The following is a 26231-nucleotide window of genomic DNA, read 5'->3' as shown; positions in this document are numbered from 1 at the left end:
CATCGCAAATAGATAGTGTGTAGAACTCTGCTACAGGCGTGCAGCAGGCTTTGCAACTAGCTGGGCGGAAGAATTTGAGGGTTCCAAGCCTGGTGCTGGCTCTGATCGGCGAAAGCAGATTACTAGCTACACGGCCATCCGCACTGCTCTCATCACTACTTTCTCTACTACTTCTGCTGCAGACGTTGAGTCTTTGGCAGCACCCTTCAGCTGCCGTCCTCAAGGTCGATGGCGACACCGACACCTCGGCCAATTTGAACTGACCGCCGCCTCAGCGCGCCACCGCTCGTTAGTTCCGTGAGCCGAGCAACAGCAGACTCTGCTGGCCAGGGGTTGCAGCAGCCACTGCAGCAGCCCCAGCCACAGCCACGGTCCCCGCGGCAGCAGCAGTCGGACCCGCAGCAACAGAAGCTGCAGCAGCAGGAGCCCGCGGGCGCCTCGCGGCTGAGCCCGCGGCTTCCCGCCATTTTGGCGCCGAGGGCCGCTCTCCCCGCAGCCGCAGCCGCTGCCAGCACCGCGCACACAGACGCCACGAGCGCTGCACCCATGCATGCCACCAACACCTCTCATGGCGCAGCAGGCAGCAGTAGCAGCGGCGGCGCAGCCGCGCCTTCCGCCCCCGGCTCCTCCGGCAGCCGCGCTGCTAGCTCGAGCCAGCAGCAGCTCTGCCAGCAGATGTACAGCAGTAATGAGGTCCAGAAAGAGCGAGAGCCTGCTGGACAGGCTCTCGCTCGTGATCCGGAAGAAGAAGAAGAGGAGGAGGAGGACTATCCGATGACTGAGGATGTGTTGGCTGGTTCGGCAGCAGTGCTAGGCGGCGGCGCTTGCGGTCAGGGCCAGCCGGCGCTGGTGTCGCTGCTGGGTCGTGCATGCCGCGTGCCCGCCTGCCTGAGCGCGTTCGGAGGAGGCGGCAGCAGCCGCAGCAGGCACCGCACAGCCCATGGCGGAGGCGGAGGCGAAGGCGGCAGTGGTGGGGGTGGGGTGGGTGGCGGCGGGAGCAGTGGAGGCGAAGGGCTGTTTCGGCGGCTGGTACGGACACGTGAGTGGTGGCACGGCGCCTGCATGCTCAGGGCTGCTGGGTAGCGCGCGGCTTGCAGCGGGTAGTCACAGGCGGAGTGGTGTGAGGCAGGCGGGGCAGAGCCGCGCCGTTGGCGTGCTGAGAGGCCGGTGGCGGAGACCCGTGCCGGTCCGGCCACTGCTGCTGGGGTCACACAAGTGCTCTGGGTGGGGACTGGGGAGGAGGTAAGAAGCGTTGACCATGCCGTTTCTGTGCCCTCTGCCCGTGACCCTGTGCAGTGAAGGGCGGCAAGTCGGACGCTGACGCCGCAGCGGCGTCCGGGCCTGATGCAGACGGCGGAGCCGGAGGTGTCGGAGCCGGCGGGTTGCAGGTGGTTCCGCTGTTTGCTGCGGCAGCCGCCTCCATGCGCCCGCGTCCGCCGCCGACCTGCACTAGCAGCACCAGCAGCCCGCTGACGGCCTCAGCGGCGGCGGCAGAAGAACCCGCGGGCACGGAGAGTTTCCTGGCGGCGCATGCCAGCGGCGGCAGCGGCGCCGCCGCCGCAACCAGCCCACCGCCGCCGCCAGCAGCTGCAGCAGCGGGTGAGCCGTCAACGGTTGGTCGGCAGTACTGCAGTCCTGACCCGTGCACTCAGTTGTACGACCAGCATTGGTACGGCCGTCCGAGGCATAGGCAGCGGCGGGTGGAGCGCGAGGCGGCGGTGGCCGCCGCCGCCCCGGAGCCGCCTGTGCTGGTGACGGCAGCGGCTGTTGCCGCCGCCGCCGTTGCCGCCGCCGCCACCGCCGCTGGCGATGCTTCTGCTATGCGTGGGTCAGCACTGGATGTGACTGCTAGGGGCGGATCCGACCCGGCTCAGCATCTGCCGCCGCCGCCGCCCGCTGACAACCCTTTAGCTGGCCGGCCGACGCCTCAAGCCAGCTCAGGGGCCACTCCACCTGTCGCTGATGACGTCCTCATGCATCCGCTGCGTTGTGCCTGGGACGCCCCAGGCAACCCTGACATCCCTGATACCGCGGAGGCGTCAACCGTGCCACAGCGTGCTTACGATCAACACAGCCAACACATCAGCGGCTCCAGCACCCCATCATCCCCCGCCACCCGCAGCCGCCGCACCAGCCTGCACGGCGATGGCCGCGAGGAGGCAGACGATGACACCACGGCGCCCGGAACGCCCTTCAGCGACTGGAGCGGTGCTGCTGCTGTTGCTGCTACTGCCGTCGACGGGGGGCTGCTACAGCTCACGCCGGACGGGCCGGGCCGCGCGCCGCGAAGCACGGCGCAGCACGAGACCAACGACTTGCCCGACCAGCACTCATGCGTGCTGAGCCCTGCTGCTACAGCCGCCGCCTCAGCCGCCGCCGCCGCCCCCGCCCCCGCCGCCGCCAGCACCACCGCCGGCACCAGTGGCGCCAATGCCGCTCCTCTGCATGCAGCGACGCACGGCTTCTACGGAAGCCCTGGTGCAACCTTCTCAACACCCGACAGCCCGCCAGCGTTTCGCCCCAACTTTGCTACATCCACGATGGCAGCGCCGGGGCCCTTGGGCTCCCCGCTGCGCCTGCTACAGCCTGCCAGTGCGCCGGCCAGCGCCGGTGGCTGGGACGGCAGCGGCGCCTCCAGCTCCACAGTCTGGGGCGCGTTCAACCCGGAGGCCTACGCCTCGCCGCCCGCTCGCGCGTCAGCGGCGCCGCTGCAGCTGCAATTGCTGCCGCCGCCACCACAGTCCCCACGTTCTCCGCGGTCAGGCGCCGGCGGCGCAGGACGGGCGAGGCGGGGACGTCGCCACGGCCCCGCGGCTGCCGCAGCTGCAGCCGCCACTGCCGCTGCTACAGCAGCAGAGCAGCACCAACGTTACGAGAGCGAAGGCCTACTGCTGCCTTTGCCGCTGCCACCGTCACCGCCCGCGCAGTTGCCGCCGCTGCCGAACCTCCTACTGCCGTCCCAGCCGTCACCGCCTCCCATGCAGGTACAGGCGGCGGCTGCGGCAGCGCTCCAGCTACCCGGCCCAGTGCTGCAGCTGCCGCCGCTGCCGGGATCGCCCCTGGCTTCCTCCCTGGCCGCCGCCGCCCGCTCGCCGCGCGCACCCGCTGCCGCCCACACCCCGCCCTCGCCCGTTGAAGCCGCCCTCGCCACCCACGGCGCTGCGGGTGCGGTGGTGGCGGTGGTGCAGTCGTCCCGGGCGGCGGTGGCGGCGGCTCGCGGCGCGGCGCACCTCGCGCTGCAGTCTGACACAGATACGCGGCACCACGCGCCCGACCAGGTGTCGGCGGCGGCAATGGCCCCCGGGCCCCTGCTGCCGGTGGTCGGCAGTAGCCGCTTCACCACCGCTGCCACAGCTGCCACCGCAGCTGCCGCCGCAGCTGCCGCCGCAGCCACCGCAGGAGCCACCGGAGCCGGAGGAGGAAGAGGAGGCGGTCCTGCTAGCCCGGTTAGGAGCCAGGGCGCCACCGCTCCGCCATGGGCGGTGGGTGGGTTCAGGACGGAGGCCGCGGGTGCGGCCGGTGAGGCGGCGGGCGGCAGCGCCAGCAGCAGCGGGGACAGCAGCGCGGGCGGTTCGCCGCAGCGGGGCGAGGAGGAGGAGCAGGACGAGGAGCCAAGGCGCCGGCCCCAGCGCACCAGCAGTGCAGACGGGAGCGTGGGCGGCCACACTAGAGGCGGCAGTGCCAGTGGTGCTAGTGGTGATGGTGGTGCTGGCCAGACCCGGCCGCGCCACCGCCGCGCGCGCTCCGTGGGCTCCGATGACGAAATGAACGCTGTGCTGTACGGCAGAGGCAGCGGCAGCAACAGCCCACCGCCCGTGTACGAGCAGTTGCAGCTGCAGCTGCTGCTGCCGCCAGACGTGGCCGGTGGTCCGGGAGGAGCAGCGGACGGCGCCGCGGCAGGCACGGCTGTAGGTGCGGATGCGGGCGGGCACGCTGTCAGTTGTGCATCTGCCGACTCGCCCGCAGGTGGCGCGGCCGCCGGCAGCAGCAGCAGCAGCGCGCGGCGCACACCCGCTCGCGCGCCGCGTGGCCGGCCGCCGCGCCCGCCGCTGCCGCCTCAAGCGGCAGCATCTCCGCCGTCACTGCAGCCACCTACATCTGCACTACTTCAGCCGCTGCCGCCCTTACCCCGGGTCCCGGCTGCCACCGCTGCGGAGCCCGCCGGTCCGGAGTCCGCTGCCTCTTCAGCCGCAGCCACACCGCTCCAACCCACGACCGCTGCCACCGAGGCGGCTCGCCGGCGCTCCTCCAGCTCTGTGCTGAGCCGCGCCTCCACTTGGGGCTCTGTGGGCGCGGTGGAGCCGGCCCCGCCCGGGCCCACGCCACGGACGCCTGCTGACCAGCAATGGCAGCAGCAGCACCCGCATCACTGCCAGCAGGCCCAGCAAGCGCAACAGCTGCAGGAGGATGGCACGGGTTTGGCAGGGCCCTCTGGCGACAGCAGCCCGAGCAGCGCGACGGCGACTGCAGCATCGCCGTCCAACACATTTGAGACTGCTGCGGCGGCGGCGTCCGCCTTCCTCTTCCACCAGGTGCCAGGTGCAGCTGGCTACAGCCGAGACGGAGAGGCTGCAGCAGTGACAGGACGCCGCCTGGCTAGCGCCCCTAGCTGGGGCTCTGAGGCCTCTTTCGACGCGCTGCTACAGCTTTCGCCGGCACCGGTGCTACAGCCGCAGCCACAGCCACAGCTCGACCGGGAGCCCCGGTCGCAGCCGCGGCGCCTGCGCTCCCACCGCCGCCAGCGCGAGCAGCTGCTGCATCCTGGCTTGCCCATGCCGTCTCTCTTCAGCAGTGGCAGTAGCACCAGCAGTGCAGGCTCTGCAGATGTGCTGGAAGACATGCTACAGCCGCCCTATCTGCCACCGCCACCGCCGCCACTGCTGCAGCCGACGCCTTTGCAGCGACAATGGCGGGACTCCTCTCCACCTTCCACGCCCTCCGCGACGCAGCCGCTGACTGCCGGCCGCGGCAGCAACATTGGCAGTAGCAGCACCGCCGGCAGCGAGCCGCCGGCGCCCACCATGTCGCCTGGCTGGCGCCGGCAGCAGCAGGAGGGCTCCGGCCGGCCATTGCTGCCCGCGTCGCCTCTGCAGCTGGATCAAGTGGGCGTGGGCGCGGGCGCGGGCACGGCGGCCTGCAGTGCTCCTGGTGGCAGCGCCGCTGGTGCCGTGGCCGGCGCCGCTGCACCACCAGCGCTGCCGGCACTCCGACCCGAGGCCGCCCCTGCCGCGGTACACGTGCAGCTGCGGCTGGCGCCACAGACGGCTGACGGCGGCTGCGGCGTGGCAGTGCGACTGCTGGTGCTGGACGGCGGCGGCGATCCGCCTGCCACAGCACAGCTATTGCCAGCACCGCGACAGCGCCATTCGCATGCCGGTGTCAGGGCCAGCACCACCACCACCAACAGCAACAGCACCAGCACCACCAACAGCAACAGCAACAGCAACAGCAACAGTAGTGTGCCTGCCCTGCACCCGCGGGCGCCGGGAGCCGAGCCGCAAACCGGCGCTGCACCCGGCACCGCCGGCGCCAGCCTGTTAGGTGTTCACGCCGGCTTGACTGAGGTTCTGGATGCGAAAGGTATAGACGAACAAGGTCCGAATTCTGATTCGGATCTGGATCAGGACGAGCAGCTGGACCGGCTGCTTGAGAAGCTGGTGCTGGCGGCGACGGCGGCTGGGGACGGCGGCGGTGGTGCCGGTGGTGGTGATTCTGAGGGGCGGCTTGCAGGGCATGCGACAAGGAGGGGCGTGGGCGGCGCTGCGGATGTGGCAGGAGGCGAGCGTGTGTCGGCTTCGCCCGCGCTGCAGCAGCGGCTACTGCTGCGGCTGGCGCTGGCACGGTCCACCACCGGCAGTCCCTTGGCGGGGGCCCCGGCGCAGCAGCAGCAGCAGGGGCGCCACTACCAACCGGCCCAGGCTGGGGAGGAGCAGGTGCAGGAGGAGCAGGAGCAGGGGGACGAGGCGGCGGCGCTGCAGGAGGCGGCGCAGCACCGCATCCTAGCCTGGGTTGGGCAGCAGCAGCGGTTGACCGAACGCGGCGCCGCATTGCAGCTGGCGCCGTCGCCGGGGCCGCCACCCCTGCCGCTGCCCACGCCGCCGCCGGGCTCCATCTTCGCTGACCCCAGCTATGGGTCAGGCTCGTGGGAGGCGGCGGCAGCAACGCTGGGGCAGTGCGGCGGCGGTGGCTACCGCCGCGGTGGTGGGTGGCGCGAGCCGCCGCCTCCCTCCTACCCGAGCCTGATGCGTGTGGCCGAGCCCGGCGACACACCCACACGATCCGTCCCCAGCGGAGTAGCCGCCGTCGCTGTCCCCGGCGCTGCCGGCAATGCTACGGCTGTAGCTGCGGCTGCTGAGCGCAGGCGCATTGGCGGATGGCGGCCGCGACACGGCGAGACCGGGTGGTCAGCCATTGCCGCGGCACAAGCGTTGACGTGTCGGGGGCCCACGCAGCTCTTCCGAAGCGGCAGTAACAGCGCTGCGGCGGCGGCGGCGGCTGGCACCGCTGCTGCAGGCGCGGGGGCAGGAGGTTTCGCTGCTGTCAGTGACAGCAGCCCCACCAGCCGCCGCATCCGGGCCCTGGGCCGGCTGCGCCGCCGACACTCGGCCGCAGAGGCGATGCGGGGCGGAGACGTGGGCTCAGCGCTGCCGCCTCCTGCAGCAGCGCCGGAGCAGCAACGCCGCCCGCAGCACCGCCATCATAGCCACAGCAGCAGCGGCAGCAGCCCGCTGCTGCTGCCACCTGCTGTCAACCCTGGTGCTACTGCCGGCATTGCCCCAAACCTGGGTCTTGGATGTGGTCGAGAGGAGCACATTGACGCTGCTGCTGTCAATGAGGACGCCGATGGCGGCGCTGGCACCGCCGGCACGGACGCCAGCACCCCGGCCAGCCGGCGGCGGCGGCGCGCGCTGCTGGGCTGGGCGCTGCGGGAGCTGGACAGCTTGGAGGCACTGCTGAGGGGCAGCGGGCTGGGGGCGGACGACGCGGCGGCGGTGCAGCAGGTGCGGCGTGGTGTGGCCTGCGGTGTGGCGTGCGGTGACGACGTGGGGAAGGAGTGATTTGCAGCATCCCGGGGGCGCCTATGGTTTGAATTGGTTCGTTAGGGGCGGATCTGCGGAGGTCCAGGAGGCTGGGAGCCCCCCGCGAAACCCTGCATGCCCGCTCCCAACCTGCACACAGGTCGTCCTGACGGAGCTCCTGGACCGGGTCAATGCAGCCATGCTGCTACAGCCGCCGTCCGAGCAGCAGCAGCCACATGCTGCTACAGCCGCCGGCAGGGCTGATGGCGGCAGCGCTGGGGTCGGCGAGGCCCCTGGTGGTGGCGATGAGGCGGAGCGGCTGCTGCAGTTGCTACTGCCGCCGGGCAGCTGCAGTGTGGTGGCGGACGTGTGGGCGGTGCTGAGCCACTGCCTGGAGCCAGGCGGCGACAGCATTGCCGGTGGCCTTGGTGGCGGCGGCGGCGCTGGCGTAGGTAAGCACTGTGTCATCAGCAGTAAGGCGGGCGGGAGACTGCTGGCGGGCAGCATGGGTGACCACGACGTGAGCAGCAGCCTGCTGGCACTTGCCGCGAGCGACGCCCTGCTACAGCCACACCCACAGCTACAGCCTCTGAGCTCGGTACAGCCACCGCCTTCAGCGCTGAGCCCGGAGGCAGGTAGTCCCGCGGAGGGCGGTTGGGCGCACCGGCCTTCTCCGGAGCAGTGGCGCCGCCAGACCGGGCCCGAGCACCACCGCCGGCGGCGCAAGCAGCCGCTGGGCATTGGCAGTGCTGCCGCTGTGGGCGCCGATGACAGGCTGCCGCCGCACATGCCGGCACGCCCGCCGCCCTACCCGGTGAGCCTCTTGCCTCCGGGGCCACAGCCGCACCAGCAGCACCAGCAGCAGCGGCAGTATCAACTCGTGCAGCAGCCGCAGCAGCAGCTGGCGGGGGCCACGGCTCTGTCCTCCGCAGAGTGGAGCTACCTGGCTGGGCTGGTGCTGGCGGCGGCAGACAGCAGCACCGCCGGCAGTCAGGTTGAAGGTGAAGTGGAAGAGTGGGCGGAGGAGGGGCTCGGGCACGGCGAGGAGTGCGGCCCTGCTGCTGCTGGGGTTGTGGATGCGGAGGCCCCAGGTGGCGTGGGTCTGGCGGCGGCGGGGCAGTCGGTCGCTGCAGCGGCGGGGCAGTCGGTGGCACCAGTAGCAAGAGCCAGCAGCCCTGCGGCCACGGCTGCTGCGGCTGACGTGCACGCCGCGGCCGCGCAGCTGGGCCTGAGGCAGCGGCAGCTGCGGTCTTTGCCGCGGTCTGCTGCCGCGGGTGGTGATGCCTGGGGAGAAGGCGGAGCAGGGCCACCAGGAGGCGGTGGGAGCGGCGGCGGAGGAGGCGGGGCTGGGGGCGGCTCGTGGGGCTGTGACGAGGAGCGGCGCGAGCTGTTGGACAGGTGGCTGGAGGAGGTGGTGGCGATGAGCCCGCCACTGATGACCCGAGACGCTGATGCGGAGGAGGAGGTGGTGGAGGAGGAGGAGGCTCAGCTGGAAGATGCGGAGAAGCGACCGGAACAGGGGGAGAGACAGCAGCAACAAAAGCGACAGCAGCGGCTGCGGCTGCTGCCGCCGCCGCCCATAAGCCCAGGCACAGCTGTGGTCTTCCGCCACTTCTACCAGACCAGCCACCCGGCGGCGGCGAGAGCACATGCGTGGCAGACCAGTGGCACCGCGGGCGCCGCCGGCGCCTTTGGCGTGGAGGCGGCAGCAGCTGTCCATGCGCCGGCTGCAGCGGCGGCTGTGCCGGCAGCAGCGCCGCGCTCGGCCTCGTCTTCGGAGCACTGGTACGGCGAGGAGCACTCCGAGCGGGCGCAGCAGGCGCAGCAGGCGCAGCAGGCGCAGCAGGCGCAGCCTTCGAAGCCGGGGGCAGCTGAGACGCAGGCTGGCGTTAATGGTGCGGGACCGGCTGCAGCTGCAGCTGCAGCTCCCGGAGCGGCCGCCGCGCCGGACGCGCGGCCGGCGGCATCCAGCGTACCGCCGTCGCCGCCGCCGGCCGCGGGCCGGGCGATCGGGAGCAGGGCCGCAGTCAGCGGCTGCGCGAATGACGACAACAGCCAGGCCGCGGGAGCGGGAGCTGCAGCCGGTGCGGGTGGTCCTGGGGTTGGCCCCGGGGGCGGCGGTGAGGCGGGGCCGACGGCGGCAGCAGCAGCCAGTGGCGTGTACTTGTTCCCAGGACTGCGCCCGCGTCCGCGTGGCGAGGTCACGGCTTCGGCCGCGCCCGGCCCCGTTGCAGGCAGCAGCAGCGCAGCAGGCCCCTTGTCGCCGCCGCCCGTGACGGCACTGCTGGCGCCATCGGAGCAGTCGGCAGCGGGGACGGCTGGCACCGCGGCACCGAAGGCACTGCCGCCGCCACCTCCGCCACCCCCCGGGCCGCCACCGCCGCCGCCGCTCCTGGGAGTTGGGGTGAAGGGACTCACTGCTGGGTCAGGCGCACCGCCACCACCGCCACTGGGGCCGCCACCACTGCCTCCCAGCGAGGTGTCAGGGGTGGCGAAAGCGCCGGGCCGCGCAGGCGGTCCGCCACCGCCACCGCCGCCACCGCCGCCGCCACTGCCCTTTGGCGGCGTCCGCTCGGGCGCCCCGCCGCCGCCGGGGCGCCGCGGCGGCGGACACACCGCTGGCGTGCAGCGATATCCCCAGGTGCGCGCGTGAGGCACACGGCAGTCTAGTTCTACGCCTGAATGCGAAGCCGCAAGCACCCCATACACGGTTTCCGTGGGGCAAGGCTGTACCAGCCGGCCTGGCTGACCCTGATGACAGGAGCTGTGCGCAGCAGCCAGCCCACTTGTGCTAAGCCAAAGGCTTGACGTACCTTGACGTGATATCATGTGCACGTGCAGGTCATTGCGCTGCATCAGGAGCTGCGCAGGGCGCTGACGGCTGGCAGCGGTGCAGGGGCCGGCCGCAAGGCGGGTGCAGGCGGCCGCGGCTGGGGTGGAGGCAGGTGCGTGGCCGGCAGTCCATTATACCCACGACCACACGTGTGCTTCAAGCAAACTTCTGACGCGCCTCGTTCCGCATCACGGGAGCTGTAGCTTCGGATTGCGTATTCCTCGGTACCTTGCATAAGTCTGGCGCTGCGCGACTCCTGCTGGTGTGCATGATTATGCGGCAGTTGCAGAGTCTTGCGGGGTCCTTGCGTAACGAAAATGCTTCCTGTGCATATTCGCTTGCAGTGGTGGGGGCGCCAGCGAGCTGGTAACTGAGATAAATGCGAGGTCCAGTTATCAACGACAGGTGGCGCAGGATGCGGAGCAGTAAGTTGTGTTGAACAGTATTTATACGGTCGAATAATTGGCGTTTCCAGGCCCCAATTGCCTTTTAAATTGGCATCAGTGCAACGGTACATGAAACAATCGTGCCCTGACCCTCCTCGCACTCCCCTGTGCCGGCCCCGCTGCTACCGACCCCCCCCCCCCCCCGCCAGGTACCTGCCGCTGCTTCGCGGCTGGGCGGCGCGTGTGTCCGACCTCCAGCCGGGCTGCATGTCCGAGGTGGTGGGCTTCGTGGCGGAGATGGACGCCGCACTGGCGGTACTGAGCGACGAGGTGAGCTGGTGAGGTGGTGATATGAGGTGTGCGCGTGGCCAAGCGGTCGAAGTCGGGACTCTGGACTAGCGGGACTGAGGCCGGCACCACAGCCCCACCCGGCGTGCCACCGCCTCTTGCCCCAGCTAGTCTGGCAGCACGTGCCACCACCACAGTACAGCACGCATCTGGCACCTCACACGCTGCTGCCATGTTTCACCTCACCTCACCTCACCTCACTCGCCCCGCCCCCAGGCCGCCGTCATCCGCCGCGCCGCCGCCGCCGGCTCCCTGTCCTGGCCCGAGCGTCGCGCCGACACGCTCCGCTGGGCCGCCAGCCTGCACACCGAGCTCACAGCCCTGGCGGACAGGGCTGCCGGATGGCCCTACCACCAACCCAGCCAGCAGTGGGAGCCCAGCCGTAGCGGCCCTGGCGGCGGCAGCGGTGGCACCGCGGCAGGGGCGGGCACAGGAACGAGGCCCGGGGCACAGGCGCAGGCGGCGGCGCAGGCGGCGCTGCGTGGTGTGGATGGCGTGTGGGAGGAGCTCAGCCGGCGGGTGGAGGCGCTGGGGCGAGACAGAGAGCGCATGGAGGCCAGGTGGGCGGGCGGGGGCTTGACCAGACATAAGGTGGGACACAGGATGGGGAAGTTACTCCCGAGCCCATGTCGACCGCGGGGCGCGAGCGCATGTGTGCATGATTTTGAGGCAAGCATAAGTAAGTGGAAGGTATGCGTGTGTGGTGTGTTGAGTGTCTGCCAACGATCCATGTTGTTGCTCGGTTGGTAGTGCCCCTGGCTACAGCACGTAAGGCCCGCTGTCGCGTGCGGCTGCTCTTGCCCCCGGCACCTGCAGATTCAAGGAGCACGGTGTGCCGTGGGAACCGGGCCTGCTGCCGCGGCTGCAGCGCTCCGCTCTGAGGCTACTGGCGGTGCACCTGCGTCTGGTGCTGGACTGCACCAACACCACAACAGACACCAGCAGCAGCACCACAACAGACACCAGCAGCGGCACCTGCGCCGCTGCCAGCGCCGCCACTGCCACGGGCTGCAGCACGGCGGCCACAGGCGAAGGCGATGGCAGCCAACGGGAACGGCAGGGGCAGCAGGCGGCAGGGCAGCAGCCGGAGCGGCAGGAGAAGCTCGCCGGTCCGATAGCGGCCCACCGGGACCCAGCCGCCACCGCAGCAGCAGCAGTACCAGCAGTACCAGCAGTACCAGCAGTACCAGCAGTACCAGCAGTACCAGCAGCAGGCACGGCGTCTACGGCGGGCGCAGCGGCGGCCGACCGGCGGCACGCTGCTGAGGCGGTGGCGGCGGCGGAGCGGCGGCTGCTGGATGGCGGCGTGGCGTTTGCATTCCGGGTGCACCAGTTGGTGGGCGGCTTCGACGCCGAGTGCATTGGGCTGCTGGAGGCGCTGGGGCCGCGCTGGCGGGCCGCACGGCGCCGTGCTGAGCAGGAGGAGCAGGGGGAGCGCGAGGAGGGGCAGCAGGAGAGGCAGGGCGGGGTGAGTGGAGCTGTGGTTGTGGGGGGCGAGCCGGCTGGTGCTACCCAGGCATGAGCGGTGGTGGGGGTGGGGCGGGGCCGTGGCGGAGTGGGCACGTGGGGGAGGGCGGGGGGGGGGGCAGAATCATCGCCAAGCCAAATGGGGTTTGGGGACTTGGGGTGTAGGCTGAAGCAGGCAAAAGGCTGAAGGCCAACAGAGGAGCGTGCATGCGAGGTATGCGACCGTATGAGGCCTGGCAGTTATGAATGCGACATTACAAGAAGGGACTCTCCCGTTATGGCTGCGTCCCCGTGATGGTCAGTGGCGCCATCCCTGTCCAGCCAAGCGAGCATGGTGGGGCGTACTGGGGGAAAGGAGGACAAGTACGGTAGATCGATGGCCTGGCTTTTTAGGAGCGCATGCTACTGTGTTGGATTGCACAGGCGCATGTAGAGACAGTATTGCCTGGGATGAATGCCTGTTGTGGGCGCGGTCACGGGCTCAGTGCATATTATTTGCGTGTGGCAACTGGCAACGGGAACGTTGGGGTGCCGGTGGAAGTCGAGAACGGCAACTACGAGGGCAAGGGCGCCGGTCACGACCCGCAGCCGTTTTATCTGGTTGACCGCGACAGGGTGTTACTATTACCGTACATGCGTGAGGTTGCGTGGATCAAATGAAGCACTCCAGCAGCCTCACAGAATCCCGATCCACTCACACAATCTTCGGTGCGCTCTGCTCGGCATTCGGTCTGCTCGGCGCGCTACCGCTGTCCTGTCTGCTTGCACAGCCCCGCCCGGCCCACAGTCTCCTGCTACTGCCCGACAGCATCCGCGCTAACCGCCGGCTGGACATGGCAAGCCGCGTCCAGCCATGGTCGCATTAACGACCATAAAAGCGTCCCGCAGCCGCCAGCCACCCTGCCAAGACAACCATCACACTCGCAGACGCACCGGCAGGCGCCATCACCTCTCTACAATACACCCACTCACCCCGCTCATCCCTCCGCACGTAATAGCAACCACACGGCAAGCAGCCCCTAGAGAAAGGATGTGGATCACGGGTGGCCCGAAACCAGGGCACAGGAACAACGGCCACCTGGCGCAGCAGGGCGCGCACACTACACCTCACCTCGCCCGCAACCAACACGCGTCGTTCACCGCATTCACTCGCGGAAAACTATACAGCCAAGCGTTTGGCACCTTGCCTCCTACCCCAGCTTACCCATACCATCAGTGCGGCCCCATACCTTACGCGTGGCATCAGCCGTTGCACATACTGCTGCACCCCCATTACGTGGACCTCCATCCATGCATGCTCTGCCACACGGGTGCAAAGCGGTGCACCATACGTCTAAGAGAACCAGGGACCAGGATTCTACTCGCGCGACCCAACCCAACAACAGGTACAAGTGTGTATTAGACACATCAACCCTTCGCTCACCATCCACCAAAACTTCACTCTCTCGAGTTCATGAGGATGCGGCACACTACTATTACAATTTCCTACTACAATGAGCCAATCCGTAGTACTGAGCCAGTCGTTGTTCCTGTTGTCTGGGTACTGCCAGCTGCCACGCCAGTCCAGTTGTCCATGTGGGGACCATGCCTGCCCCACCCAGCCACCCAACATCAGCCGTCAGCACCGCTCACATTCCGGGTCCCGCTGCCGCTCATGTTTGGAGCCATGTACAACGCAGGGCGTCAACCCTGCCTAGCCACCTGCAAGGGTTTTGCGCATGGCAGCTTCAGCCGCTCAGCCCGCCAGCATTGCCCCACCGGCAGCTCGTGCTAGCTGATGCAGCAGAAGCGGTGCTGGAACTTGACGGGCATGGGTCTCCGCTTCACCGCTGGCGTGGGGACGATGAGCTGCCCCTGCACCACGCAAGGAGTCAGGGGCGTGGCGGCAAGGTAAGTCTACAGTGTGAGCACACGGCTTGCCGGCACCGTAGAAACTCAGCCCACCGTCCTTCACAGAGTCGCATGCCTCGCACACAGTGACGTTAATCTGCGTCCCGCTTACGCCTGACGCCGCGTGTCATGTGAAGTGCGGCAATCACATGCGCCCATGCCCCTTGATTGCAGCACTTGCTAGCCCGCCACGGCTCAACGGACCCAGCCCGTCGTCGCCCCACTCCCAAGCCCCGCTTGCAGCCCACCCGACTCTCCCTGCTTCTCCACTCCTCGGCCCACCCGCACGCACCTGGCTCCCTGACGTTAAGCCCAGGTGGCGCGGCGTGTGCGACACCGCCTCCAGGCTCACGCCGCCCTCCCGCATCACGCTGTCGAACATGCACGCGTTCATGCCGCCCCACTCCTCCACGGTCTCCAGGAACCTGTGGTGGGAGGAGCAGTAGCCGCAGTGCAGCAGCCGCAGCAGATGCAGGTCAGGCTTAGCCTTCGAGCCCTCCCTGGTCACCGCGACGCCCGGCAAGCACTCTGTGCGTCGCATCTGCAACCCCCGCTGCTTAGAGTTGTGCGTCCCCTCCCGTCTTTAGGAGGCCCGTATGCCATCTGCTGACTGTATGTGCGCCCACACGACACCCTGACCCCGACCCTGACCCCGACCCAACAGCCAGCGCACGCACTTTGTCCTGCTCCACCCCTGCCAGCCCGCGAAGTCCATGCCCATCTTCTCCCACAGCCGCAGCTGCAGCACGAAGCCCGGGTTGGGCGAGATGAAGGGCCGCGCAGCGTACACGCGCTCCGCCGCCGCCACGAAGCCGATGTGCTCCTTCCACATGAGGTAGGCGATGACGGTGGAGGCGGAGCGGCTGATGCCCATCATGCAGTGAACCAGCACAACGCCGCCTGAGGAGCAGGAGGAGGGCAACGAGGAATGGGGAATGTTGTGAGAAGCCCGGAAATGAGAAATGGATCAAACCCCAGAGCCCAGCCCAGTTCCCTGGCACCCAGCCCGGTACATGCAGCGGTCGCACCTTTGGCGGCAGCCGCCTCGATGAAGCCAAACATCGGCGGCAGCGTGGCCACCAGGTCAACGCCCTCGGCATCTAGGATGGGCACCACCAGGTACTCGAATTTGCCTGTGGAACGGTACAGAACAACATGTTGGGGATGAAACTGGCACGCGTTTCTGCAGCTGTTTTGGGCAATGCTGGCTCCTTGCGGTCATTGCATGCCAGCGCGCCGACTGGGCTTCCAGCTCTGCAGGGGTGCCAGAGGCAGGGGCAGGGGCACCCAAAACCCGGTCCGGTCGCGGTGGCCGTTGGTCCTGCAGCCCAGCATCAGCTGCCCAGGGTAACCGCACTGCGCGCGAGCTATTCATCCCCAGCGCACGCTAATGCAGGCGCTGTTGGTGTCTCTACTCGTTGCGATTCGCGTATAGAAAAAGCCGCCGGCGCTTTTTCCTACATGACGGCTATCTCATTCTCACCAGGGTGTGATGACTTGAGCTCTATCCCAACCTGCGACGGCGTAAGGGACGAGCGCCAGCGCAGAGCAGGTAAAGGCAGCGCAAGCGCGGGCAAGCGCCAAACCACAGAAGCGCCCGTTCCATAACAATCCAAGAAGATTTACACAATCAGTTTCTAGCGCCTACAACCGTGTCGCGGTGTGTCAGCCAGCGCAGCGCACCAACGATGTTTTCCCAAGGGTTCCCTCGGCCGCTCGAATTGCCACTCGCATCCCTCACCTGTAAAATGTGTGTAACTCCTTGCTCTCTTAGCTGGCTTTCCGACGCCTCAACTGCAAAGCTGCTTATTAGCAAGCCTGGAGTAACAGCCTGACAGCCGTTTACTTGAGCTGGCGCCGTCTGGATGTCTACAAACTGCGTAGGACTTTTTGCCATTCTCGTTGCGCTCACAAGGACTGTCAAAACATTTCTTCTCGCAGCAAGGGCTCGCCAGAGAGCTTTCTAAGACAACTGGAAAAGGCAACACGTCTAGCAGATATACAGTGACAGGTTACTACCAGGGGCCATGATCATGGAGAACGAGCTGCATGGGGCGCCCATCAACTTGACGCCCCGTGCCCTCGCATAGACACGTACCCGGCAGGCTACTTTCAGCTCATTCCTGTAAGTGACTGTACAGGAAGGTGCAGACCGGACGTCAAGCTGCACACGGACCTGCACCCACCGCCCTGGACACTCGTAACCGCCCGCCGTCAGAACAAGGGACAAAGCACTTACTCCTTAAGCGCCATTTTACTGTAGCACAGCGTGTACATCCGCGCATACACTTCTATGAGTTCTATCTGACCTCTCACCCACCACGAACTACCTTGAACCGTGGCACACAGCTTGGCACACACAGAGCACACGCAAGCGCCACCCAGATTCACTGAGCAGATCAGTTTGTAACCCAGTGCTAAAAGATGCGTTCAGGTGAACGTTCGGTAGTGTGGCGCGCACGGGAGCTCCATATTGTATTCATCGCACGGGCAGACACGTACCCTTTGTTTCTGGTATCACGAAGCACCGTATCAAATACTTGTCACGTCTCTGCACGGCGGCAGGTTCAGTGAAAACCCCATCCGGGCCCGCCCCCATCCGGGCCCGCCCTTGCAACCAGCTGCTCCCCTTGCACGCGGTCTTGTTCTTCCCAGGCTACCCAGCCTATATTGTACAAAAGACTCCTCGCGCGCCTTCTACAACCAGTCCCCTGTACGACGAGCCCGTGTTTATTATGCACTCATACAGCCATTTCACTCTTCAGACCAGTTAAGCACCAAGGAGGATCCCGGCTGCGGTACAACCCTGCCTGCTGCTCATTCCGATGCCGCCTCTCCTGTTCCTCTCTAACCCCTGCACCTGCGTCCTGCCCGAAGATTCGCTAGTGCACTGCTCTTCGGGAAGCCGCAACGCATCCGTGACAGAAGAGGTGCGGGTAGCCCTCGACCCCTCGAGATTACTCCTCCACAGAGGTTCTCACGCCATTGAGCTGCCCAGAATCACCTCCCTGCCCCTTGAAATTGTCCCCCTGCTCACGCCCTCCATCCCAGCCTTTGCGTTAGTGCACCACCTGCGCCTGTGCCTGCGCCTGCTCCTGTGCCAGGTGCTCTTGCGCCTCCTGCTGCTTTGCCGGCGGCAGCTGCTGCCCCTGCGAAGGGCCCTGCTGCGGCTGCTGCTGCTGCTGATCCGGTTGTGGCACCGGCTCCTGCTGCTGCTGCTGCTGCTGCTGCTGTTGCTCCAGAATGTTCTCCAGGATGCAGTTCTCCAAGCCTCCCGCGTCCTCCATTGCCTGCACGAACCTGCGCAGGAGGCAGCGCAAACACCTTGTCACAGGCTATCCAAGGCGAGTGCGACAAGCGCAAACTGCGTGACAGTACCCCCCCCCCTGAACGCCATAAGAAAACCTGTACGAGCTTACTTGATCATGCTCCACCCCTGCCAGCCCGCGAAGTCCATGCCCATCTTCTCCCACAGCCGCAGCTGCAGCACGAAGCCCGGGTTGGGCGAGATGAAGGGCCGCGCAGCGTACACGCGCTGCGCCGCCGCCACGAAGCCGATGCGCTCCTTCCACATGAGGTAGGCGATGACGGTGGAGGCGGAGCGGCTGATGCCCATCATGCAGTGAACCAGCACAACGCCGCCTGAGGAGCAGGGGTGAGGATTGGGCACCAGGCATCAGGCGGGGCCGAGGGGTGGCGCCGGGCTGGATACTAGCATGAACGCAGCAGGGCCAACAGAAGCCCCAGGTTAGGGCGGCCTGAACGCCGCTGTAGGAAGGGTGCTGTAGTACTGGGTGGTTCAAGCCGTGCGCGGCACCGCCACCGTGACTTGTCTACCATACAGCAAGTCAGCTGGCCGTCTGAGCGTAACCTCCCGTATGCGGTCATGCACCTCGCTCACCTCCCGCGAGCGCCTTATCAATGAAGGACAGCATCTCGGGCAGCTTGGACACGATGTCCACGTTCTCCATGTCGTTGATGGGCACCACCATGTATTCGAACATGCCTGCGGAGGCCAGGGATGGCCGGGGGGTGTGGCGGGCCTGGGTGACGAACCGACCAGGGCCCGGATGCGGACAGGAGCAGCCGCCAGCACCTACCGCCCACGACTATGACTCCTGTGCGGTGTGCCTGCGCCGCAGGCCCTTCCAGGGGACCCCTTCCACCGCTCCGACCCCCGTAAGAACTGGATCCGGCATTTCGCGCTTCTGGGCCGGGACGTGTATAGCACAACTGCACAAGGCACACACACGAGTTTACCTTGGTGGCTCGGGCCGAGTCCACAGCCCACTTGCAGGATGTGAGTGATTTTCATCTCCCGCAGCGCCGTGCTGCATCAATAGCAGTACAGCAAGGTCACCGACGGAAGTGCAACCGCATCGGCGACTGCGTTTGCGCGAACTCGCTTGGCTCACCAGTACTGCTCTACCTCCATTCCTGAGAGATAAAGAGAATGAGGTATGATGGGATGAGCATCGTCGATACAGGGGCTGCCTGCTGGACGTCGCCGCATGCTGAATGCTTGTCCTGGCACTTCTAAGTGTTTAACAATCAAGAAGTGGCTGGCAAAGCCTAGCAGTGTAAGCTGGCTTTATGTGCGGCGAATTATATGTGGGGTTAATTATGGGGTTTGGGCCCCGCAACGGCCACCTGCCCTCCCGCGATCTGCCAGCGCCTCCGCCTCTCCCCTCATGCCTACTTTGCTCCCCACGCCCCAGTCAACTTTGTACCACAAACCTACAGCACATATATGTCTTGTCACTTGACATTTGCTATGCCTATGGTCTAGCCAAAGGCGCCAAACCAAATAGGGCGCAACACCAACTAACGTGAACTGCCGCCACACTCCTTCCCTTCCCTGCTCCTTCCCTGCTGCCTACCTGCATCCAACACGTGCTATGAAGGCCCACCGGCTCCCTTTTTGCACATAACCAAACACCTACTGCTTCACGCGACTCGCTTCTTCCCAAGGTGGTCTGTCCTCAGGCCTCCTGCCATGCATGCATATCGATCATCCCCCCGCTCCTGAGGCCTGTGGCCGCGCCACTTGGCCCTGCAGCCCAACTGCACGTGCCCCCACTGCCTCCACCACCAGCCCTACGCCACAACGGGCAACAGTGGCTCCAGCCGCGCGTTACTCAGTACTACTGGCACCAATACCGTTTCATGAATTCACGGCACAAGGTCAACATGCTGACACCGTCAGTCGACGTGGCAACAGCCGAGCTGCCAGAAGCAGTTTGCGATGCACTTCTGCACCCTTCTGCATTGCTGGAGCCAGCACCCCTGGCTGGAGCAGTGGTTTCTGCCACGTACGCACCAGTCTTCTAAGCCAGTGCGTGTCACTCTCTTCAATGCCAGCTGCCGGTATGCCCCAGACGATACAAGTCAATCCTGCACATGGGACTGTCAATGACCCAGGGCCGCATCTTCTTCAGGCGCTTCGAAGCCTCTAACATGCACTACGCAGGTACATGGTCACGCTACAGGGCTCACAAACCCGAATGATCCCCATGTAACACAAAGGCGCATTTCCCAAATGTTGCACCGCAATTCCAACCTTCATGGCCCTAAGTCCATGTGCGCAACCGCCCATACCGCATTCCGTGTATGTGGGACACATGCCTATGATGACGCTTTGTGCGCGGCCCTTCATCGCAAACTAGTGGTGCAACAATCCCTGCATGTTTACATCCCTGCCCAGTAACAAACTCAAGCTGCAGGTTGAGCACCTGTCTTTCTATCGGCCTAGTCAGTAGCAACAAGATAAGCTCCGCGCCCCAAACTTCCAACCCAACAACGTTGATGTAAACCTTACAAACGGGCGGTCACGGACACGTGCGTGCTAAGGCTTGAGAGGTCACGCCACCTTGCCCGCCGTGCTGCTCTGTTGTGCCGGCTCGGGCTCTGCCGCCGCCTCATCTCCCTCCTCCACGTCCTCCAGCGACCCGCCCAGCTGCTGCGCCGGCCCGTCCGCGCCCTCCTGCAGCACCTCCTCCCACCCCTCTTCCTCGCTGCCATCCCCCTCTACATCTCCCTGCTCCTTCCCCGTCGCCTTCTTTTCCACCTGTACCCGCTCCGCGGCCGGTGCCGCGGCCTGTGCCGCCGGCGGGTTCGCTGCCCTGTGCTGCGCCTCCGCCTGCGCCTCCGCCCGCGCCTCCGCCGCACGCCACTCCTGCTCTAGCTGCAGCGCCGCCGCGTGGACGGCCGCCGTGTCCACAAGCACCACCCGCTGCACCTTGGCCCAGCCGCGGCGCGCCACACTGCGGCCGGAGCGTTGCTGCAGTGCAGGAGCAGCGGTGTGCGGGGCGCCAAATGAGCGATGGGGATCAGCCAGTAGGCACAGGAAAGGAAACGACGAGGCAGCGCAACGCCGCGAGCAGCATATGGGCAATGCTGGCACAGTGCAGCAAACTCCCCCTCGCCCGAGCTCGTGCTGCGACAGAGTTGCTCTTACGCATCCTCTCCCCTACACACTTCCAAACCCCTCTCACCGGCGGGCCGCCGTGCACATCCTTGTTGTTGCTGTTGCTGTTGCTGTTGCTGCTGCTGCTGCCGGTGCGTGTGCTGCGCTTGCTGCCAGAGCCGTGGCGGCTGCGACCGGTGGCGGAGGACGCCAGCTTGCCACTCTGCTGCGTCAGCGTGCGCAGCAGCCCGTGCAGCTTGGACGCACTGTCGACGACGTAGGTGCTGCCGCTGGTGCCGCTGACGCCACCGCCGCGGCTGCCGGCGCTGATGGCGCGGTCGCCGCGGCCGCTTGCGATGACGCTGCCAGCGGTGCGGCCGCCGGCGGGCGCGCTGAGCACGCTGCTGTTGCTCGTGTTGGGCGGCGTGTTGCCTCCGCCCATGATTGCGGGCATGGGGCCGAATGTGCTGTCCTCCCTCGCGGCCGGGTGGGCTACGGAGCTCAGCGCCCCGCCCGCGGCGCTACCCACGGCGGCGGCGGCTGCGCCGGCGGTTACGGTCACGGCCGCGGCAGCAGAGGCGGCGGTGACCGAGACGCGAGATAGGGCGTCCGCGAGGGGGTGCGGTGCGCCAGAGCCGTCTATCTGTGGGCATCAGGGCACACGGCCGCAGCGGATGGCTGGGAAAACGCGGCGGATGGGTGGGTGGGTGGGCGGTGCGCCACGCGCCACGCGCCAGACCGGGGCGCGCAGGAATGCAGGACAGGTCAGGCACAGTGGCTTGCCAGGGCTGAAGGCTAGGCACGGATCCTGAAGCCGCCACATACGATGCATGCGTTGGGGCGTGGGCGGGGGTGGCAGCTGCTGCCGCCTCACCTGGATGACCACATGCCCCGCACTGTCGCCCGCCGCCGCCGCCGTCAGCTCCACCACCTGTGCAACAACCACACAACACGCAGTTTGCCCCTCGAAAGTTGCCTCGCCACATCATGCATGGATGTCAGCGGTGTGGTGGGCCTGCGGACCGGCCACAGCCCACAACGCCCCACACCTTGCCCATCGCGGGTTGCAACTCCCACACTCCAACCAGTACCCCGACCGCAGCCACCGGCGCACGCTTGCCTTGCGGTCAACCGCGCCGCGCTGAATGGACGCCGCCGCAAAGGTGGCCATCCCCACCGCCGCCATCGTCAACGAAGACGCGTTATGTTGGCCATCGGCGTGCGCCGCCGCCACGGCCGCCACCGCCATGCCGCCCGCGACGGGGGTGAGGTGCGGGTCGGGGTGTGCGCCAGCGGCCACGTGTCCATGCGCCACGTGTTCCGTGGTGTGCACGGCAGCGCGATGCGTGAGGTGGTGAACCCCGGGCTTAGTTGTGGGCAGGTGTGGCGAGTGAGCATTGCCCTGTGTGCACAGGCAGTGAGGCAGGTGGTTCCTGCTGGAAAAAACACGATTCCACGCTGACGCGTATCGCTCTCTTTCATGTAACGCACACCGCCGCCGCACGCTCACTCTTGGTATCACGTGGCCTTTGACACAGCACCTTGTCAATGGGTCATTCCCTTCACCCCTTCCCCCGTCGCTCCTAGACGCACCTGATTGAAACTGGCCCCACCCCCAACTTGATTAGCCACCTGCCCCTTTTCGCCCCCTTACGCTCCGCACCTTGATTGGTGCCGCCAGCGGCTCTGTGCAGCCGGTCTCGGGGTCAATGACGGGCATGTCCTTGTAGCGGATAAGCTGCTTGCGCACGCCTTGCACACGCTGGGGGGGACGAAGGGCGGTTGCAGGTGTGTGCATGCAGACCACGCGCCGACACACGTTAGCAGCAGCCTTAAGCCCTCTCAGATGGCGCCACCCAACCGCCAGGCCTCGATTGCCCCACCGCCATTGAACACACACGCGCGCCCTGCTGCCGTAATCCCCACCCCACACCACTCCACGCCAGGCCACACCCGAATCGGTCTGGGTTTGGCACCCGGCTGCTGGACCCTCGGCCACCTACGGCCCCCGACGACCCGTGACACCTGGGACCTACCGTACTCAATTGGGCTCGGGCATGTAAACCCCCAGCCTCCCCTGACCCCAACCGCCACGCACCGCGCACCTTGACCCAGAACAGGAATATGCAGACCAGGTAGATGGACACCACGTTGATCAGGAACAGGCAGAAGCTGATGCCCCCCATGTAGGCGAAGTCGCCGGCGCTGCGGCCAGTGCGGAAGGCGCCGGCCATGGCGTAGGCCAGGCAGATGCCGGTGTTGGTGACCGGCGGCAGCAGCGAGGCGGCGATGGCCACTCCCACCAGTGCGTTGGCGCCGCCCTGGGTTGTGGACAGAGCCACGCCGGCGCCTGCGCGCGGGGAGAGGGGTAGAGGGGGAGGGGAAGCGGGTGAAGAGGGGCAGAAGGGGGGGACTGTTAGCATCAGCCCAAACTAAACCGAACCCAATGCAATAGAGCGAGGACCAGGGGGATACGGACTCGAGCCCAACGATGAGGGGAGAGGATGCAAGAGGTGCATGGCTGGCGTCGTGGTTTGGCGGGTGCACGTGAGGGGCGGGGTCGCAACGGCGAGACAGGGGCCAGCAGAGCCGCACCTGAGGGCACCGCGAAGAAGAAACCCACGAGCAGATTTGACACCTGCGCAGTCCATTCCACAGGACCAGCTCAGGTGTCCGCCTGCCGTGAGGTTTGGGGAGTATCATTAGCAAGCCTGCCTTCCCCTCCTTGCAAAGGGCATGCCCCCGCTGAGTCTTTACGCCCCAAGCCCGCGCCCCTGCCCACTGCCCACCGAGCCTCGTGACGCCATCTCGGCTGTCGGCCACTCGTAGTCGTTGCTGGGTGCGGTCCAGGCGCAGCATATGAACCCAATGACCAGGCCCGTCATGAAGGTGACCGCCACACCCACCACCTCCGCCAACAGGCCTGCGAGCGTTTGCAGGTGGCAGCCGTGGTGAACCGTGGCGGAGGCGTAAGGCCAGGGCCGCCGGATGCTGGGAATTGCCCCACGGCGTTGCCCCCGTCAGCAGCATGGTGCTCAGGGCAGACCGGCAGAGTTGGCCATGCTATATGTTCTAACCTAGCAGCGTACCACCTTCAGTGCCCACAAAACCCAAGGTGAGTGCCTTCTTCACCCGGCGACCCTGCTTTCTTACTACGGCCCAGCGCGCCAAGTATAGTACACACACGTTCTCCCTCGCGGCCTCGCCTCTTCCTTATTCCCTCGATTGGCTTATACGCATTATCCCCTCACCTCAGCAGCCCCCGTCCTCCTCTCTCCCTAAACCCCTTCGCTGGGCCCCTCTCTCCCTCTCGGCCCTTCTACCCCTCTCGGCCTCCCCCCCTCCCCCCGCACCCGCTCACCCTGGGACAGCAGGTACCAGTCCTTCACGCTGGTTCCGAAGCTGATGGCCAGGATGGGCCCCATGAGCGGCGACACAAGCATGGAGGCCACAATCATGACTGAGTTGTTGGTGGCCAGGCCGATCTGGGTCGGGAGGAGGAGCGGGGGGGGGCGGGCGTGTCACGTGTACCGAGCACGCCGCGGCGGCGCGGGGGAACGTAAGTGTGCAGTTACGTAAGCTGGTGAAGCGGCTGCCCACGGCAGTCAGTGGCCGCGCCGCCGGGTGCGGGGCGGGGCAAGCGGTGTTGCAGCACTGGCCTGCACTGGTCAGACCGGTGTCCACAACTCCTACTCCCTCGCGCCCTTCTACTAGTGACCGCCCCCCGACCCCGCCCCCTCTCCTCTCCTCTCCTCCGCTCGCGCTCTGTTCTGCTTGCCTAGAAAGTTTGGCGATGTGGCAATGTGGTCGCCCACGGTCCGCCGTGTACCGGCAACATAACCGACATGAACGAGACTGAAGGTTGTAGCTGGCGCGCGTCTTGCACTGCATTCCTTTCGTTGGGCGACGATTCATGGACACTTGGGACCTATTTCGTTGGGCTCGGGCATACCGTATAACCCTCCCTCCCTCCCGTCCCTCCCTCCCGCCTCACCCCCGCAATGACGGCCGCCACCACGGTGAACGCCACGTAGTCAAAGGACAGGTCGGTGCCGGAGGCCACGTTGGTGTAGATCTCCTCGGTGGCCATGCGGCCCTGTGCGGGGGCAGGTGTGCGTGGGCAGGTGTGCGGGGGTAGGTGCGCGGGAGTAGGAGGCAGATTTGGTGGTGTGGGCAATGGTGTGGGGCAGGTATGGGCAAAGAATGAGGAGGCCGCAACATACAAGCATCAACACGCATCAACGCTACGTGGCCCAGTACACATACCGAGGGGCCACCCTAGCGCGCGCGGCAAGACCCCATGCATACTGCCCGCGCGAATGCACCTCGCAGGCCCCCAAGCCCGCTCCCACACTGCCATCCCGTGTTGCCACTCCTGCGCCCGCCCCTGCCCCGCCCCCGCCCCCCCAGCCCCGCACCTGCAGGCGCCAGGTGGTCTGCTCCTTGACCAGCTCCGTGAGGTGCCGGTCGCGCATGTTGGGCAGCGGCTTGAGCAGGTGCACGGCCAGCATCGCCACCTTGCCGTACGCGGCGCCGCAGCCCACCTTGTCCAGCTCGTGCAGGATGACACCCGACTCCTGCGGGGGGTGGCGGCGTGGTGGTGCCGTGGCGGTGGTGGTGGTGGTGGTGGTGGTGGTGGTGGTGCACGGTGTAGGGTGTGTGTGTGTGTGTGGAGGGGCAGGGTGTGTGTTGGTGTGGGGATGTGACGGTGCCGGTGTGGCAGGGTCGTGCTGTGACCCTGACGGGTGCCAGCCGTGCAGGTGAGGGGGTTTTGCCCGCCGCCGCGTGCTGAGGTCGGTGCTGGGGTGGGAAAAATCACGTACATCACGCATGTTGGTTAACCCACTTAGCGAGACGGTCGCGCCGCATGGCCGCCCCGACGCTGCATCTCGACGTTCATGCGTCAAAGCGCATGCCGCGTGCATGAATGGAGCCCGCGCCATAGAGGCAGCTCGTCCTATTCGGCGCGGAGATGCCTAAATGAAAGGACCGCTTACCATAGCGGCGATATAGCATGTGAGCGAGGACGTAATTCCATCCGTTTGCCGAGTGACATTCTTCAGCCTGCACACGTCCTGGAGACACACCAGGACGTCCTTCTCGCGCGCCACCGGCACGGTAACCACGAGCTGGCGCATGCTGCACTTCTAGTTGTTGATCGCAAAACAAGAGCTTCTAGATGTTTTGAAAACAAGAGCTTTATAAACAAGAGCTTCACGGAGTCGCTCGTCGGTTATCCCTTCCGGCGTCCCTGCAGTTGACAGGGTTTGGACTTGGTTTCGCTAGGGATCAAGTCACGCTGCCAACTTGCTTGTTATGAAAGTCATCACGAGCATGTCATGAGAGTTTGCACTGCGACACTATCGCCATTATGATAGCGTCCCGGCAAGGTGTCACAGGCTCAACGCTTCCTTCACTGTCTCGCGTCAGTCACTCTGATAACTGGGGTCACCAAATGAGCATAGTAGGGAATGAGCGTAGCGTTAAGTGCATTGTCGACCAAGCTGTGAACGTCGTTGGTGCCACAGCACGCGTGCTGCCGCCCGCCATGCGACAACCCCGGCCCCAACGCACTCTGCCCCCGAGGCTAACGCGATTGCCCAACATTGCTCTTTTTATGGTCTTTCATCAATGTTGAAAACCTTGACTGCTGGTAAGTAATAGCAGTTATGAACGATGGAAACGGCAGTGTGACGCATGTAACGATTGCCGCCGGGAAGATGCCGTCGGGGTCGGCTGGGCCGTCATCAACCTCTTACAGCACACATGATCATATGTGACCCCAGAATTGTTGGGCCAGATAAGCACAGTAGACGCCGGAGGGGGGGGGGAGGTATGAACCACTCAGGGGAAGATAGATTCGTGTGCCTTCGCATGCGGCG

General features: G+C 66.3%; 4 protein-coding genes across 4 annotated transcripts; 1 reads left to right on the top strand and 3 right to left on the bottom strand.

The window, feature by feature from the left end:
- Positions 1-79: 79 nt before the first annotated feature.
- On the top strand, positions 80-12665 carry CHLRE_09g395050v5 (uncharacterized protein). The gene is made up of 7 exons (XM_043065739.1): positions 80-1039; positions 1297-7001; positions 7180-9660; positions 9861-9964; positions 10448-10568; positions 10803-11146; positions 11403-12665. The coding sequence occupies exons 1-7, from the start codon at positions 547-549 to the stop codon at positions 12106-12108; spliced, it is 9954 nt and encodes a 3317-aa protein (XP_042920921.1). The 5' UTR covers positions 80-546; the 3' UTR covers positions 12109-12665.
- A 2-nt stretch (positions 12666-12667) lies between these two features.
- On the bottom strand, positions 12668-15921 carry CHLRE_09g395100v5 (uncharacterized protein). Its single transcript, XM_001694547.2, has 6 exons — positions 15685-15921; positions 15427-15457; positions 14972-15076; positions 14621-14843; positions 14236-14368; positions 12668-13907 (listed from the first exon to the last, which is right to left on the bottom strand). The coding sequence occupies exons 1-6, from the start codon at positions 15838-15840 to the stop codon at positions 13824-13826; spliced, it is 732 nt and encodes a 243-aa protein (XP_001694599.1). The 5' UTR covers positions 15841-15921; the 3' UTR covers positions 12668-13823.
- Positions 15922-15967: 46 nt separating this feature from the next.
- Positions 15968-18529, bottom strand: CHLRE_09g395150v5 (uncharacterized protein). Its single transcript, XM_043065743.1, has 5 exons — positions 18359-18529; positions 18204-18274; positions 17845-17949; positions 17363-17585; positions 15968-17243 (listed from the first exon to the last, which is right to left on the bottom strand). The coding sequence occupies exons 1-5, from the start codon at positions 18376-18378 to the stop codon at positions 17003-17005; spliced, it is 660 nt and encodes a 219-aa protein (XP_042920920.1). The 5' UTR covers positions 18379-18529; the 3' UTR covers positions 15968-17002.
- Positions 18530-18597: 68 nt separating this feature from the next.
- CHLRE_09g395200v5 (uncharacterized protein) lies at positions 18598-25809 on the bottom strand. The gene is made up of 12 exons (XM_043065746.1): positions 25347-25809; positions 24768-24926; positions 24344-24445; positions 23711-23834; positions 23139-23272; positions 22945-22987; positions 22455-22699; positions 22013-22111; positions 21470-21751; positions 21224-21280; positions 20438-20992; positions 18598-20223 (listed from the first exon to the last, which is right to left on the bottom strand). The coding sequence occupies exons 1-12, from the start codon at positions 25485-25487 to the stop codon at positions 19804-19806; spliced, it is 2361 nt and encodes a 786-aa protein (XP_042920919.1). The 5' UTR covers positions 25488-25809; the 3' UTR covers positions 18598-19803.
- Positions 25810-26231: the final 422 nt, after the last annotated feature.

This window comes from Chlamydomonas reinhardtii, chromosome 9 (genome assembly GCF_000002595.2).
Source record: "Chlamydomonas reinhardtii strain CC-503 cw92 mt+ chromosome 9, whole genome shotgun sequence".
Taxonomy (NCBI): domain Eukaryota; kingdom Viridiplantae; phylum Chlorophyta; class Chlorophyceae; order Chlamydomonadales; family Chlamydomonadaceae; genus Chlamydomonas; species Chlamydomonas reinhardtii.
Note: the sequence above shows the minus strand (reverse complement) of the source record. Positions and strands in the feature narration are given on the sequence as shown.